The sequence below is a fragment of the Drosophila erecta genome, unplaced genomic scaffold, assembly GCF_003286155.1.
Source record: "Drosophila erecta strain 14021-0224.00,06,07 unplaced genomic scaffold, DereRS2 tig00000055-arrow-pilon, whole genome shotgun sequence".
NCBI lineage: Eukaryota > Metazoa > Arthropoda > Insecta > Diptera > Drosophilidae > Drosophila > Drosophila erecta.
In genome coordinates, this window is record NW_020825200.1 from 4,722,763 (window position 1) to 4,738,111 (window position 15,349).

The window sequence follows — 15,349 nt, forward strand, 5'->3', positions numbered from 1 at the left end:
AATGATTTTTGTGTAATCGTACCAACATCAATTTATTTATCGAGTACTCTCACGCTGCCATCACTGGCTATTTTGGGCATCCCAAACACAGCTGATCAGCTGTTGATTGTTTATGTGGGAGCGGACTGAAAAATTGTAATAAAAAGTGACGCAAAAGGAAGAAAAATGAACAATGATAACCCGAATATAGTTTTCAATCCCCTAATAAGCTCCATCCAGAAAGTAGTGCTCTATGAGACACGTGCGGTAAGAAATCACCACCAACAATGCCGTTTCTGAGTAATCACACACATTGTCATGCAGCGCTTGTATTTGGTGGGCAGCAACAATCGGGAGACTCGGTTCCGCCTCCTGACCATAGACCGACTGGCCCACAACAGGCTGAGTATCGAGGAGAACGCCAACGAGTTCAACAGCTTGGAGATCCGGCGTTTTGTCGCCTCCCTCACGGGTTCGCCCAGGGTGACGTCTGCTTACGGCGTCCTCGGGTTTGTGCGCTTCCTTGAGGGCTACTACCTCTTGCTGGTAACAAAGCGCAAATGCTGCGCCCACATCGGCCGCCACCTGGTTTACACCATAAAGGACACGGTGATGGTGCGTGTGAACGAGGTGACCTCGCAACGACCTCCGCATCCGCACGAGGATCGCTACAAGCGGATGTTTCAGAATATCGACCTCCGTAGCAACTTCTACTTTTCATACTCCTACGATCTGACGCGCACGCTGCAGTACAACGAGTCTGCGCCCCGCTACGTTGGTGCCAAGGTAGACCTCGACCGAGACGAACCCCTTCCCGATTGGAACACGCTAACCAGCAACGTGGACAAGGCCCATGAGCGCGTGGATTACGCGTTTCGCACCGATTCCCGCAAGCGCTTTGTCTGGAATGCCTATCTTTTGCAGCCCATGGAAGGCATTATGCTAAAGGACTGGCTTTTAGAGGTTACTCACGGTTTTGTCAGCCAATCGTGCATCAGCATTTTTGGGCGGCACGTTAACGTTTGCCTGGTAGCACGCAGGAGTTCACGATTTGCCGGCACTCGTTTCCTTAAACGTGGAGCCAACTTTCAAGGAGATGTGGCCAACGAGGTGGAGACCGAACAAATCGTCAGCGATGGTCAGAGAATCTGCGCCTTTACCCAAATGCGAGGTTCCATACCATCGCACTGGTCCCAGGATATTAGCAAAATGGTGCCCAAGCCGCAGATTCAATTGGACATTTGCGATCCATATGCGCAGACTCCATCGCTCCACTTCGAACGTCTACTCTTCCATTATGGTGCGCCGCTTATTATGCTCAATTTGGTGAAGAAGCGGGAAAGACGCAAGCACGAGTCTATCATCTCCAAGGAGCTAGAGTACAGTATCCGCTATCTCAACCAATTTCTGCCGCCGCCGCACCGCATGAAGCACATCCACTTCGATATGGCACGACAAAGTCGCCTAAGTGGAGGCAACGTCATGGAGCAACTAGCCATTCACGCAGAAAGTATTGTACAAATGACGGGGATGTTTTTCAAGGCGGCGGGCAGTGAGCCCGGCTTGCAGACTGGGATCGTACGCACAAACTGCGTGGACTGCCTGGATCGCACCAATTCGGCCCAGTTTGCCATAGGAAAGTGCGCTTTGGGTCATCAACTGGAGCGTCTGGGTTTTGTTAAATCCGCTAAGCTGGAGTTCGACTCGGATTGCGTGACGATGCTGGAAAACCTGTACGAGGAACACGGCGATACACTGGCCCTGCAATACGGCGGGTCGCAGCTGGTGCATCGGATTAAGACATACCGGAAGACGGCTCCCTGGGGCTCTCAGGGAAGCGATGTGATGCAGACCCTCAGTCGGTATTACAGCAACACGTTCAGCGACACCGAGAAGCAGCACAGCATCAACTTGTTCTTGGGCATATACAAACCCAGTTTGACAAAGCGTAAGTAATAAACTCTTATGAATTTGAAACATTATTTAATCTAATTCTCAACCAGAGGGTCCGCCCATTTGGGAGCTACAGACGGACTACGATATGCACAACGCATTCGTGCCAAGAGCGGATAGCAAGGCCATCACCGATTGGGTGCGCCACAAGGTTCGCGAGTGCCTACCCTATTCATGTGCGGATTCCAATAAATTGGTCAAGGAGCTGTTTCGCGTTCACACAAGCGGTCTGGAAATGATCGATGCCTACTCCAACTACCATCAGTCCTTCAAGTGGACTGACTTCAGCGAGCACATCGCTTTCGAGATCAGTCAGCTGGCACTGCGATATATGCCCACATTCCGCACTAACTTCAGTCCCTTCCAGAGGCAGATCCAGACATCTCGAAAGGCCCGTCAAAATCCCTCAATGACAGGGCAAAGCTCCACGGGTTCTACGAATAGCAATTCCTCCAGTTCCAGCGAGGGCGACGTTAGCTCCAGCGATGAGGAGTTGAGTGCAAGTTTTGCCGAGAAGGAGGCAAACCAGACGGAATCGTCCGAACCAGCTGTTGCCACTCTGGCCACAGGTCTCCCCTCGATGGAGGAAATCTATGGGTGCACCATCAATCCGCCCTCCAAGCAGAGCATGGCTGTTTATAAGAAGTACGTCCAGATGGGCAAGTTGTCCAGTGGTGGTGCGAGGCCAGCTCAGACAGCCGTTGCTCAGCGCGATCAGGAGCTGGCCAAGATTATGCGTGGCATTACCCTGCGTCCACTCAGTGACTACGGAACCGACTCTTATCTCAGCGTGCGTCCGCCGGTCGTTCCTCGCAAGAGTCTCATTGTCTATGCCGAGTACTGCAGAACTCGCAGCACCTTTAACGCCGTGCCCAAGCTGGAGGAATTTGATTTACTCTATCAATATGTGCAAAAGCTGTAGTCATTGATATGTAATGTCATCTGATATTTTAGTTTGTTGTCTCAAAATGTATTATACATTATATTAACTATTATATTAAGTTAGATAACCTCCTTAATCCAGTAGGCTCGATCTACAATTTATTTAAATACTTTAATTTCTGCAGTTAACTTACAAAAGTGATTCGTTAAAAATACTCGGAAATGGCTATTGTTGGTAGAGGTTCCTAACAGTTACTGGCCACGTGGTCCGCATGAGCGGGTGAGGCTTGCATGGCGTTGTAGCCGGACTTCTGGCCGAGATGGAGCAGGTGTGGGTTCGTTGGCTTGTACACGGTGGCCAGTTCCTGGGTCAGCATGAACTGCTCCTGCTCCGGAAAGTCGTGTTCGCAGTGATGTTCGCCGCAGATTTTGCACTCGTAGATGTTTGGTCTCAGCGTGTTTCGGATGCGCTACGAAGGGTTTTCAATATGGGGTTAATAATTGGACATAGGCAAATGCCAGGTGCAACATACTTCCCAAAAGGTATCTCCACCGGACCGCAGGAAGTTGATAACCGCATATCCCGGTATGCAGATCAGCGAGAAGGAGGCGAACATCCAGCCTATTCCATAGGCCCAGTCCGGATAGGTATAGCGTCCATTGTGGTAGGTGGGCTCGTGGTAGTTGATCAGACTCAACACCCAGATGGCCTGATGGCAGATGGCAGAAATCCCATGCTTTTAGATTAATTCTACATATGTAATTAAGACTCGGGGTTACTTACAAAGAGGAGGCACGGTCCCAGGACTAGCCAGCAGGACCTGAAATAGAATGAAGGCGCCTTTCCGGTCATTTGCTTCACGTTCTTCGAGAGTCTTCCCGTGCCGTAGAACCAGGCAATGGCGATCATTTGGCAGAAGGCCAGGAACATGATCGTCACGGAGGCGGCGTAGTGATCCATTAGCTGGAAGTAGTAGATGCCGCCCTGTATGATGTTGGGCATTCCGAAGAGACATGAGATGACACAGACGAACAGGACCACGATTTCGTGATAGCCCAGGTGTCGCTTAATCCACCGCGGAAAACCATCCTGTATGGAGGTGACCACCACCTCCACGATGGCAAACTGCGAGTTTAGTCCCAGGCAGAGCAGCATGAAGAAGAACATGACCGCCCAGAGCTGGGCGTACGGCATCTTAGCCATCGCTTGGGGATACACCACGAATATCATGCCAGGTCCATCACCGATGACGTCCCTCACATTGGTGTTCTGCTCCAGGGCCAGGTTGCCCAGCGTGGAGAAGGCAAAGATGCCCACCAGGAGACTGGTGATCATATTCACCGCACTCACTGCCACGGTATCCCGCAGGATATTGTTGTTGTACTTGTTGTAGCTGGCAAAGGAGATCATGGATCCGAAGGTGATGCCCAGCGAGTTGAAGTTCTGGGAGGCGGCGTTGATCCACACATTGGCGTTTTTTAGCTCCGACCACTTGGGACGGAAGAAGAAGCGCAGACCCTCCGCAGCTCCGTCCAGGGTCACCGCCCGCACCATCAGGATGATGATCAGCACAAACGGAAAGGTGGCCGTGAAGTAGCGCACCTTCGCCGACGACTTGATCGACTTCCACGTGGCGAAGTAGACCATCAGCCAGGCGCAGATCAGGCAGGCGAACAGCTCCCAGCGCATCATGCCCGGATACTCCAGGCCACCGCTGATCTGAAGGACCTTGTTTCTTTGGAAGGGAAATTACGAGTATAAGACCACAATGATTTTACTTATAAATGTATGCTATATGTTACTCGAAGAATTCCTCAGAAGGAGTGCGAGATGTGTCCGGCGCACTGGCATTCATCTCCTTGCGCTGCGGCACCCAGCAATCCGGCGTGTTCCACCTGGAAATCATTTATGGAAGTCCACTTATGAAGGAACCATAAAAGAATGAGAAACATGGGAAACCCACCTGTTGTTGCAGTCGATCCAGGGCATCTCCGTTTTGAACGACGTGAAGAAGTAGTAGATGGAGTAGCCTATGATGACACTATAGTAGGTGGACATGAGGAACGAGACGACCACGCTGGCGAGTCCGGCTCCTGAGGAGGCAGAGAAGAGGCCATCGATAAGTAACCCAGCTCACCCAAATCAGTCGGGCATCTCCAGCTGCAGCTCAACATTATGGCAATGCCAGTTGCAATGAGTTGAGCATACACAAAAATTAGACTTAATTAGGCCAGATGATAGTCGGACCGGTTTCGTATGGAATCACATGTCTAGACTGGCACTCATCTGCATAATTGGCCATGTGCCTGCCTCCTACGGCGACAATTGGAACCGTTCGAAGTCGCTTGCGATTCTTGGTTAAATAGTTTTTACACGTTATTAATATTTATTAGCTTGCCTCTCCGTGGGCGTGGTTTGTTTGCAAAATATTGACAGTAATTAAGCGTTTGGCAACGGCAAAAATAGCAAATCGGACTGTGTGGTGGCATGGGGATGGGGGAATTTTCCCGGCTTGCCTTCGGGTTTTCACGCCACCTCCACAACACAATGGCCCAGCTAATTAGCTTCCGTCCGTATGCATGTGGAGCATCGCAGCGCACGGATTGAGTGTAAATCACAACGCAAAATAGAGCTCAACAAGCTGGCTAAATATTGGATTGACCTTGGCCCATGGCCAAGTCCATACCATAGCTGGCCAAATCAGCGGGCTCTCTTTTATGTTTGTCATGGTGGTTGGGCAGGCCTGGCTTTCCATTGTTTTCAGGGGGGTTTTCAAAGTTATGAAAACCATGACGCTTTTGCAAACTACAAATGACGCAATAGGTTCGATCCCAAATAGGAGTTGGAAAATGATGTGTAATAATAGTTAGAATCAGTTTAAGTCGCTTGTAATAACAATTTGCTTTAATAACAAACGGGCCCGAATTCGCAAACGTCGCTCTTGACAACAGGCTGTATGTGTAATATTTATTGATAATTATTACGTATACGAGCCGTATGCGATTTTTGTACACCAGTGCAAGAACAAATAAACTAGATTCATGTTTTAGGCTTAAAAATATCAAACTTTGGTGATAACCAATGGCGTTTTCTACTGCTACTCACCCTTGAACAGAGGACACAGTTGACCCAGTGCCCCAATGGGTCCTCGACCGGTGTACTGGCCAACGGATAGCTCCATGAAGAGCAGCGGAATGCTGCATATGAACAGTATTATGCAATAAGGTACTAGAAAAACACCTGTAACGACGAAAAGCAAATAATTGACACATGTACGTGTAGCCATGGACGAGAGCAGCTAAGCAAATAATTTAAATTAATTATAAATATTTGACATAAGCACATGCAAATGGCATGAAACTGCTGTCTATCATTCCACGCGTCATTAGCAGGAGGTCGTGTGCCAGTTTCTCCACTGTCACACCAGCTCATTACGCCCCCATTTCCATTCCCGATCCCCTCGAGAAATGGGGAAACTAGGTAGGGGCCCAGCTCCGGGTCTCCAAGTGCAAATGAAGATGGACGCGGGCCTCCGCGCTCGCGTGATCGAGAAACACCGGCCAAGTGATGACAGTGACCGCTCTATTATCTATTCCCGCTGCCCTGAGCTTAAACAAATTTTAATTTATGACTTTTAAACGTTTCAGCGGAAATGCCGCTTAAAGCGCAAAATTGTCAAATGTTTTTAGAGCAACTAAAACAAACAACTAAACCCCCATATCTTCCCAGTGCCGTCGCACGAAATCAAAGTAACTATCTCAATATCTGCTTATCGCATGTGCAGGCTGTTTTTGGCGGCACACTTAGTCACTTGCTGGACTCTCACGAGGCACTTCCGCTAAGCCTTCCCCGGAAAATCTCGCAATTGCCTACGACTGACCCCCTTCTTAATTCCCAATTGAACCGGAGATCTTTTTCGTAGGCACTGATAAGGGTATAAATAGTTTTTGAGCAAGTACATATAACTCAGCCAAATTAGTAATTCAATAAAGAATAGTATCTCATATAATATCTATAGCCATCGCCAAAATAATCTTATCGTAAATATACCTTAATGCTGTTCAATTTATAGCCCTGTGCATATGCGAACTTACCACCGCCACTCTTGTAGCACATGTAGGGAAATCGCCAGACGTTTCCCAGTCCCACCGAGTATCCAATGCAGGCCAGGACGAACTGCATCTTGTTGGCCCAGTGCTGCTGGCGCGGCTTCAGGTTGGCCGTCTCATCGGACATGTCCAAGTAGCTGTCGTCATCATCGACTCCCAAGGGTCTAAAAAAAGAAGGAGGAGGAGCTTTAAAAAATAGCCACTTATGCACAGCACACACAAAAAGAGTTGATGCGTCAAATGGCTTAATTGCAGTAATCACATGGATCCGAACCACCACCAAGTGGGGGCTGGCCATTCCATTGGAGGTGTCAACTGACGGTGCATTGTGCCCGGCGACGAGAATCTGATCCGGGACTCTCGTGTCATGGATGGCTGCTGAATGGTGTGCAATTGCTGGTGTGGGTGAGGTGCCACCGATTTGAACAGCCGTTCGTGTCGGCGTCTCCCCCTTTTAAGTGCTTTGATTAAATCGGGGTAATATTGAAAATAAGCATTTGTGCGGTCGCATGTCGACAACACGGCACTTTTAATAATTTGTATGTGTTTGGCTAAACGGAATCATACTCACTGTGGATCAGTGCATTGTAACATTTAATGATTAGTACATTTTAATAATAGACCAATAAATCTATATCCTAGTTTCTGTTCAGCAAATTGCCTAATTCGAATACAAATTGCATATTATTAACTTTGCATTTGTATTCCATTTTTTTAAGCAATTTCTTCAAAAATTCTTGATATATCAACACAGCACAGTAGCACCATATATGGGCAGATATTGAAAAAAAAACGTATATTTACTATCCTTTTTGGAATAGTGGTAAGTCGGGTATAAGCAGTCTACTTAACAATCAAGCAATCATTCATGTTTAATCAGCGCTTTATCGCTAATGTTTCGGGCAAATAAATCACACGATCACCATTTAATGGCCTGATTCGAGACGTTATGCAACTGAAGTTTTTCCCTGTGCTCTTACACTTTGGCCACCCGGTTGAAGCGGAAGAAGGACTGCTCCGAGTGCTTCGAGGACTGGGCATCGTAGTCCTGGCGGTTTGGCATCTCGACTCTCGCTCACTCCTTTGCTTTAATCTACTGATATTCAGGAGTCACTTCTAATGCAGCCTTCGAACTATGAAGGTATCCATGGATGCCAAGGATACGTGGAGCAGGAGTCGCGGGCACTGGAGGGAAACTGGGAGTGGCAACCGATCGGTTTGTGGGCTGATGCGTTACTGACTACAAATCCGGCAATTTTTAGCCGGGACTCGGCCGCAGTCCCGGTGTTTATGGAGCACACAATGGGGAGTGGTAATTGGTATGGCCAACACAAACAGATAAATCACAAAAACGATCGAACCGATCTATTGATCTCGTTATGGAACGTTGCTTAAAAATAGCTGATGCGAGATCGGCACGTTTCGGAGCCCCTTGGCCATCATGTGGACCCCGCGCCCAAAGATGCCACAAGGGTGTTAAAATCCCCTGTTTGCCAAATGCTCCACAATGTTATTCTATGCTAAAGTGCCAAATGCTGGCCAAATTTGCCACACATGTTAGATCATTTTATCGGCGCCCCTTTGTCAAGCTAATGGCCCTAACTATACACAGAGAGAAACAGCTAACAGAAAACTAAATCGGTATTTGATTTGGAAATAAATGCGTCCCTTTACTTCACTTACGGCGGCGTCTGCGGATTGACCATGTCGAAGAGCTCGTTGGCGGTGGTGGGCACCCGCCGGATGACCAGCTTGCGTCCATCCGTCGACCCAATGCCAATGGAGGCCAGCGAGCGAACGGAGGTCACATCGGAGTAGATCTGGTTGCCGGCCAGTTCGTGGAAATGATAGGAACTGCCGCTCAGCGAGGCCTGTGGTTGCATGTAGAGCGGATTGGGGGCCTGTAATCCGGAAGTGGCCATCGATATGCCTCCAACCAGATTGCCGCTACTATCGCTCAGGCCCGGAAGATAACCTGCGCGGGATTAAGAAATATAAGCGCCTTACAATAGTTCCAGGTAAAAGATTAGATGTGAGACAATCATCGCGATTAAGGGCATGCATATGCGAGTATAATCAATTACAGAATAAATAATTATACACTAATTGCATAGTAAATGTGGAACTAAGTTGCTGGGTGTGCCATTTAAATAGCTAATAATGCCTCAAATTTAGTTTAATGTTGTAGAACTCAAGTAGCAGAATACTATGTAAGCCTATCTAACTTTCGCTAAATGACACTGGGGCACTTATAGGCATACACTTAATTATTAGTAGGACAACATTATCAAAAGCCTGTTCAAGTATTTCGTGTAATTAAAAGATTAAGAGGCGTTTCCAAGCAAAGCAATTGAGTACAAGCAATTACATTCGCGCACTTTGGAACTCAATATGCGGGTGAGGAATGGGCTGTGAGGTTAGAGGTTCACCAACCTGAGACCACGGAGCGCATACTGCTGTGGTGGCTGCCTAGCCGCGACTTCAGATCCATGCTGAGCGGCGAGACGGCCACCGAATCCCCGGCCATGGTGGTGGTGGTGGTGCAGGTCAGGGTGGCGGGCGTGGGTGAGATGGCGGGCATGGTCACGGGACTTGGAGCTGAAGATCGAGCTGGATTCTCAGCGGCTTGTTCATCGCAATCGTCGATGGTGAAGGTGACCGTGGAGGTGGATCCTGCTGCCGTTGGCTGATGGGCCTGCACCTGACCTGCACCAGGTTGCAATACCTCCGAATTGGGCCTGGTTCGAACCGATATCTGGCGTAGTGGTGGCTGTTTGTGCAGAGCAGCCGCCATGGCCGCCAGCGAGGTGGTGGAGCTGGTTTGGCGGAAGGGAAGTGGTCCGGCTACCGCACCGCTTCCCGGCGGTGTTCCCGGCGTGGCCGGTATAATGATGAACTTGTGGACCCGCGACGAGGACGACCGGATGAGCCGTGCCTGTTCGTCGCCCTCGTAGCAGCTCTCCGCTCCGCTATCAGAGAGTTGGCTGTGCCTCAAGGGCGTAAGACCGGTGGGCGGGGTGCGCTTGGTCACCACCTGGTCGGGTGTGGTGCTCAGCACCTGGCTGGCGTCTTTGTTGTCCGCCATTGGGAAGGTTGAGGGGAGGGCCTCTCTGTGGGAAATTCGTGTGGCTGCTGTAGCTGTGTTGCTGGTTGCCAGTTGATGTGTTGCTAGTTGCAGGTTGCTAGTTGCTGGTTGGTATTCGCTAGTCGCTTTATCATAAAACCATTTTGAACGGCGACTGTTGTTGGATTTTGCACTGGTTCGCTGATGCTGGGGCCGCTTTCATATCTATCATTTTGAATGGTCGCAATCTGCGATTGCGAGTACTGGTTGACACAATTTTAAATCACATTTAAATCTTGAGTTGCACAATGTTGTTGTTGCCGGCTGCGTGAGTTTGGGCTTTTAAATCAAAATAAACTAAATCATGTGAAAGCCAGCACGAGTTATCTTTATTTGCTTTAATAGAGGTGATTACTTTCTTGAAAGTTGCTCTTTAACCATTTAATAAAATAAAATATTGTCTGCCTACTCCGCAAATTGTTATCACTTTATGGGGAATTCACTTTCCCAACTCAGTGCGCTGCCATAAAACTGAGTGATTTTTCCTTTTCTTTTTACGTACACCTTATATATTTTTCTCGTATTTGTTTATATAAACAAACAAGCTGAAGTTTTGTTCCATTTTTTTTATATATATTTTATCACCGCCACAGATAAACCAACTCGAGCTCTTCAGCCACACACAGGTGAACAGCAACTCGCACTTGACACTACAGATACAAATTTGTATCTTATCGGCGATGTGGCCCTAAAAGGTTGCTCCCGACCACGTCGCCCACCTCTCATGGTCGCCTTCTTGGAAAGCATTTCTCGGGCTGCTTTCATTTCGATGACTGCCAGTGACGCTCTTGCCCATATCGGGCTCTTTGAATTTGAAAGTTTCGGATTGAGGAGGAAACAGAGGCACTACGTCATTGGCACGCGATCTGCTCCAGTGACTCTCCGGTCAGCAGCAGACCACGAAAGGTCAGCGAGCTGGCTCAACTGTGCCGTAATTAATAATTACGCATCTTGCCGTACACATATCATATATCATAGCACGCTAGGGGGTTTCGTTGTAATATGAAAATCAGCCACACTCAAGTAGTAAAAATGTAAATTTTCAGCCAGAGCGCGAGGCACGAATAAAACCGATTCAACTGATCAACTGAGCTCGAAAACATTCCAATTGTATTTACATAACTGTGTGCTAGTAGAGTAAGCTTCTTAAAATATCAGCTGTTGGCTTTTTGGGGCTTCCATTCAAACCTCACAATAAAAAAAAACCTGATTGATTACCTTTGTCGGGCAATAAATCACTTATGGAGCGTTGTGTGAATTTAATTCGCTTTACTGTTGAAGCTGAGAAAGCTAAACCCTGTGAAATGTTTTGGTAATTGCTTACTTGAGGTCTGACAGTGGGAGAAATAGTGTGACATCGTATAGGACAACTATACCTCATTGTAAGTCGTAAGCCGTCGATAGAAAGCTGCGGCATCAACAGATGTTCTATTCCGGGCACATCCCTTGTATCGCACTGGACTATAAAACCAAATTAGCACTCCAACTTGCTAATGAAAGCTGTGCCCAGCCAGTGCTAAATTCCCCATTATACAACAAGTTTGTTTGCCCAGTTGCTGCCACCAACAAACAGCCATTAAATGCTGTTTTTACCGATATGCTGTGCTGCACTCGAAGATCAAACAAACAAAAAGATTTAACACCTTGGCCAAACAGATAATCACACACTTTAATGGTGGCAATCAGAGCGACAGCGATCGACACTAATAATGGTAATTTCATTCACTTTGATTCACTTGTTCCTGCAGTTCAATTTAGATTCTAGTGTGGGGATTCTGGATTCTTCACTCATTCATCCGCCGAACAATGGCCAATTTCAATCATAATAGTCGTAATAGAACAATCAACGCACATCAAATTACCCGACAACGGCAATCGGGCGGATCAAGATAACGACGCGTATACTTGATGCCCAGTGCGAGTGTAGTGCGAGGTGCTCAACTTTGCGTGCCGCACTTTCGACGACTTAATGGATTAACCATGAGTCCATGGAGGTGGCTCCGAAAACGTGCCAACACGCGCGCCGTCAAATGTCAACTGATCCAATCCCCGTGTGCGAATATCGTTTGCAGTTGCGACTGCTGCTGCGGCATACCACAAACCCGATCCGCTCGCGCTCTCCACATACATACGTACATATGTATGTAGATAGTATGTGTATATATGGCCAGCTATATCTCGCCGCTCTACCCATATCTGGCACGACCACTCTGCCGGAGAGCGGATCCAGTATTATAAGTGGGATCCGCGTCGGTGGCGGCGGGCAGATTTGAGAAGCACTACGGGTTAGGCTTGTTCCCGCTCCCCAAAATGCTGGAATATTTTAAATCGGATTATCTGACATCCAAGAAGAAGCTACAATTTTCGCCATATGTGTCCGCTTAATCGCTTAAATGGCCAGATTCGAGTTGAGTGCAAGCGGAACGCTGGCGAAATACTTAATTTAATTATCATTGGAGTCCCCGCCGTCATGTTGATTTATTTTTATTTATTTATTTATTAGTTTACAATAAGCGATTACAATTATGTTCGTTTCTCGTTATTAAATACACGTTTTATAAGTACAATTTAACTATTGCTTTCTTTTTACAATAAGAGCCACTCTTATTCCTTATTATTTTCTCATTTACGAGTATATTTGCTGCCAGTGCAAAAAGTTTTGTCTATATTCAATGTAACTCTATTTTGGGTCCGATTTTGAAGCGGTTCTTGTGAAGAAAAATAAAAGTGTGTGGTAATTGTGAACGAGGCGGTTGCAAATTTGTGCACTTGCTTGTACATTCTATTGGCTATGGAATTAAGAAAATAATTTTATGCCTGGCATGGGTTAGGATTAGCCTGTGATTTAGTTCGGATTTGGGGGTCAAGGTGCTGAAACCTATACACAATAATGCGCTACTAAAAATACCATAGAGTTTGCCTGTGTATTATTTACAAATTCTGTCTCTTTGTGTACGTGTCTGAGTGCGAGTTTATTTTGTATGGTATTTTACTATAAAGAAAATTCTCTTTCCTCTTAAAGTAGTGACTATACATTTTGTTTACGTTTAATAATATTAATTTAAAACTTCATGTTTAATAATTTAATTATCCAGGCCCGAACCCGCGAAACCGCGACCCCCCCGGCTATCATCGCATCGGAAAAAGACATGCTCCGTGAAACGGGCGCCGGAAACGGAAATTCGCTGCATAGTTTCCGGCGCGTTGACAGAGGCGTGCTGTTCCCGACGGAGAACGGAAGGGGGGCGGGTCAGGGGCAGGGGCGGGACGCTGGTTCGTTGCCTTTTTAAGTACGCTCTGTACTTTTGTCTCTACATATTAGTAAGTTAGTGGAAGTATCTCTTTTGCATTAAAAACAATCACAACAATTTAATATTAATTGACTATAAAACTACAAAAATAATGGTTAATCATAGTAGAGTGTAGTACAAGGGGTCGAGGGACAGTGGTCAAAATCAAATCCTCCATTAGTCGGTGTTGCGATTAAAATTAAAACAAACCTAGTATTTCCTATGCAATAGATAAGTATCTTTTGTGCGCTGACGACGCCTCAGTGGCAGTTATAGTTATGTTCCCTCAACGAGTTGGTGCCTAGATCCAGATGAAACTGTTCCCACGTCTATAAGCTGCTTAGAGTGGTCTGATTTCTTCGAGGTTCGTGTTCGTGTGTGTGTGTGTGTGTGTTTTGGACTCTTGAGCTTGCCTACAATCCAACTGGGACAATCGTTGGCATATTGTCCAGTGGTTATGGATGATAGACGCGAAATAGTATCTTATCGACCGAGGCACAACGATCTCTTACATATATTATGCTAGAGAGTATTCTGGGGTGCATTGTTCGTTTTTTCTTGTTGGAAATCAAAGGCAGTTTTCAATTTTAACGGGCTAGTTGAGTTGGTATCTAAATTACAGGAAGTAGTTGCAGTTGTGTGTGCGTGTGTCTGTGCTATAATACAAAGTGTCGTTGCTACTACCCACACCCTAAATATTTATAGGAAGTCTTTAGTTATACATATATAACAGAATTAATATTGGTTCTCGACTAATGAAGAAGTTGTCGTTAGAGGACGAGAATTCGTTTGTAGCTGTACTCTCTATGGGTAAATTCCCTCACATCTGTTTGGCAGTTGGTGGTCTCTATGTGGCAGCTAAACGTACAAACACTACGCGGAATTCTCATGTTAGTAGGAAGGAGAATACTAATCGTTATTACAATTAATAAAATTATTTTCTTAAGCTACTAAATTACTTTCGTGCTTTCTTCGTGCGATTCTCGCTTCGTCATTTTTGCTTTTTACAATAATTCAATCATTCATAGTTTCGTTTTACGGCCAACAGAGCCGACTATTCTTTCAGCTCACAACTGTACTTTTGTTTTTCTTTTCTTCAATCTTCAATCTTGATTATCTTTCGCGATTTGATCTGTTTTGCATTATTCATAACCTTTTGCACTTGCCTTTCAAATATTCACAAAGTTTTCTTTTTCATTTTCATTCGATTTTCTTACATACTAAAGATATAGCTAGGTGTTGTGTATCATTGTATTGTTACGTTACATTTAGGAGATGTAATCCGGCGTTGGCTCGGGCACTGCGTCCGGATTGGAGAACAGCGGGTTGGGGAACTCTGGCGGATGGGGGAGGGGCGCAATGGTCTTCGGCCTCCTCCTGTAGGCCATCAGCCAGCAGGAAACAGCCACGGCAACGGCCACAAGAGCCAGCAGAGCCGTGATGACCAGCGCAATGATTAATCCCACCATAGACACGCAGATATCCTCGACCCTTTGAGCCGCCGGTTTTACTGTGGGAAATGGAAATCAAAGTTAGTTATGGTTTGAGTTATGATCCATTGCAGGACTACTTACTGTTGGCATCATTAAGACCTTGACCGCTGCGCTTCTCGAATGTCAAAATGGCATTTGACGAGATTGTGATCTCTTCGCGCAGTTGACCCTCCACACCCGAATTCGTGGCAATGGCGGTCGCATCGGTGGAGTTGTCCGCAATGGAGCGGCGACGTCGCCCGAAGGCGTTGTAGCCACCACAATTGACGGGTTGACAGCGTCCAAAGCAGACTCGTATGTTGCACTGGAAGCGGATGTTATCGCTCGATGGGAACTTGAAGGCATTGAAACTGGCCAGCAGGCTGTTCGTGTCCGGGTTGTACTCCCAGTTTCCAAAGATACTGGTATCCGTGGCACAGCCATTCTCATCAGTGACCAGATACTCGTTCTGCACATTGTCCTCCATGGTTTTGGCAATACAAGAGCGGGCAAAGCCTCCATAAATGGCTAGAAGTTAA

General features: G+C 46.8%; 3 protein-coding genes across 7 annotated transcripts in view; 1 reads left to right on the forward strand and 2 right to left on the reverse strand.

Moving 5' to 3' along the window:
* The first annotated feature begins 69 nt into the window (after positions 1-69).
* On the forward strand, positions 70-2,954 carry LOC6543469 (polyphosphoinositide phosphatase). Its single transcript, XM_001968649.3, has 3 exons — positions 70-246; positions 304-1,927; positions 1,983-2,954. The coding sequence occupies exons 1-3, from the start codon at positions 166-168 to the stop codon at positions 2,852-2,854; spliced, it is 2,577 nt and encodes an 858-aa protein (XP_001968685.1). The 5' UTR covers positions 70-165; the 3' UTR covers positions 2,855-2,954.
* LOC6543525 (sodium- and chloride-dependent GABA transporter ine) lies at positions 2,930-12,116 on the reverse strand. 5 transcript variants are annotated; one of them, XM_026978828.1, is made up of 10 exons: positions 11,901-12,116; positions 9,358-10,327; positions 8,608-8,899; positions 6,910-7,088; positions 5,921-6,055; positions 4,779-4,908; positions 4,618-4,710; positions 3,599-4,550; positions 3,348-3,524; positions 2,930-3,284 (listed from the first exon to the last, which is right to left on the reverse strand). In XM_026978828.1, exons 2-10 carry the CDS (start codon positions 10,007-10,009, stop codon positions 3,060-3,062), a joined length of 2,835 nt encoding a protein of 944 aa, XP_026834629.1. In that variant the 5' UTR covers positions 10,010-10,327; positions 11,901-12,116; the 3' UTR covers positions 2,930-3,059. The 5 variants fall into 5 exon arrangements, with proteins under 5 accessions (XP_026834629.1, XP_026834630.1, XP_026834628.1 ...); XM_026978829.1 differs by having other exon boundaries at positions 9,358-10,384; XM_026978827.1 differs by lacking the exon at positions 11,901-12,116 and having other exon boundaries at positions 9,358-11,198.
* Positions 12,117-12,516: 400 nt separating this feature from the next.
* The window catches only part of LOC6543522, a 113,633-nt gene continuing 110,800 nt past the window's right edge, over positions 12,517-15,349 (reverse strand). The window contains exons 77-78 of the mRNA XM_026979451.1: positions 14,913-15,338; positions 12,517-14,848 (exon numbers count right to left, since the gene is read on the reverse strand). Of these exons, the coding sequence (XP_026835252.1) occupies positions 14,607-14,848; positions 14,913-15,338 (668 nt within the window). The 3' untranslated portion in view covers positions 12,517-14,606. The remainder of the gene's footprint in view (positions 14,849-14,912; positions 15,339-15,349) is intronic.

Coding starts and splice junctions, on each gene's coding strand:
- LOC6543525 (XM_026978828.1), bottom strand. CDS start 10,009: ATGGCGGACAACAAAGACGCCAGCCAGGTGCTGAGCACCACACCCGAC. Junction 4,551..4,617: donor CCTTCTGAGGAATTCTTCGA/GTAACATATAGC, acceptor TCCCTTCCAAAG/AAACAAGGTCCTTCAGATCA. Junction 3,525..3,598: donor TGGGACCGTGCCTCCTCTTT/GTAAGTAACCCC, acceptor ATCTGCCATCAG/GCCATCTGGGTGTTGAGTCT.
- LOC6543469 (XM_001968649.3), top strand. CDS start 166: ATGAACAATGATAACCCGAATATAGTTTTCAATCCCCTAATAAGCTCC. Junction 247..303: donor TGCTCTATGAGACACGTGCG/GTAAGAAATCAC, acceptor ATTGTCATGCAG/CGCTTGTATTTGGTGGGCAG. Junction 1,928..1,982: donor CAAACCCAGTTTGACAAAGC/GTAAGTAATAAA, acceptor ATTCTCAACCAG/AGGGTCCGCCCATTTGGGAG.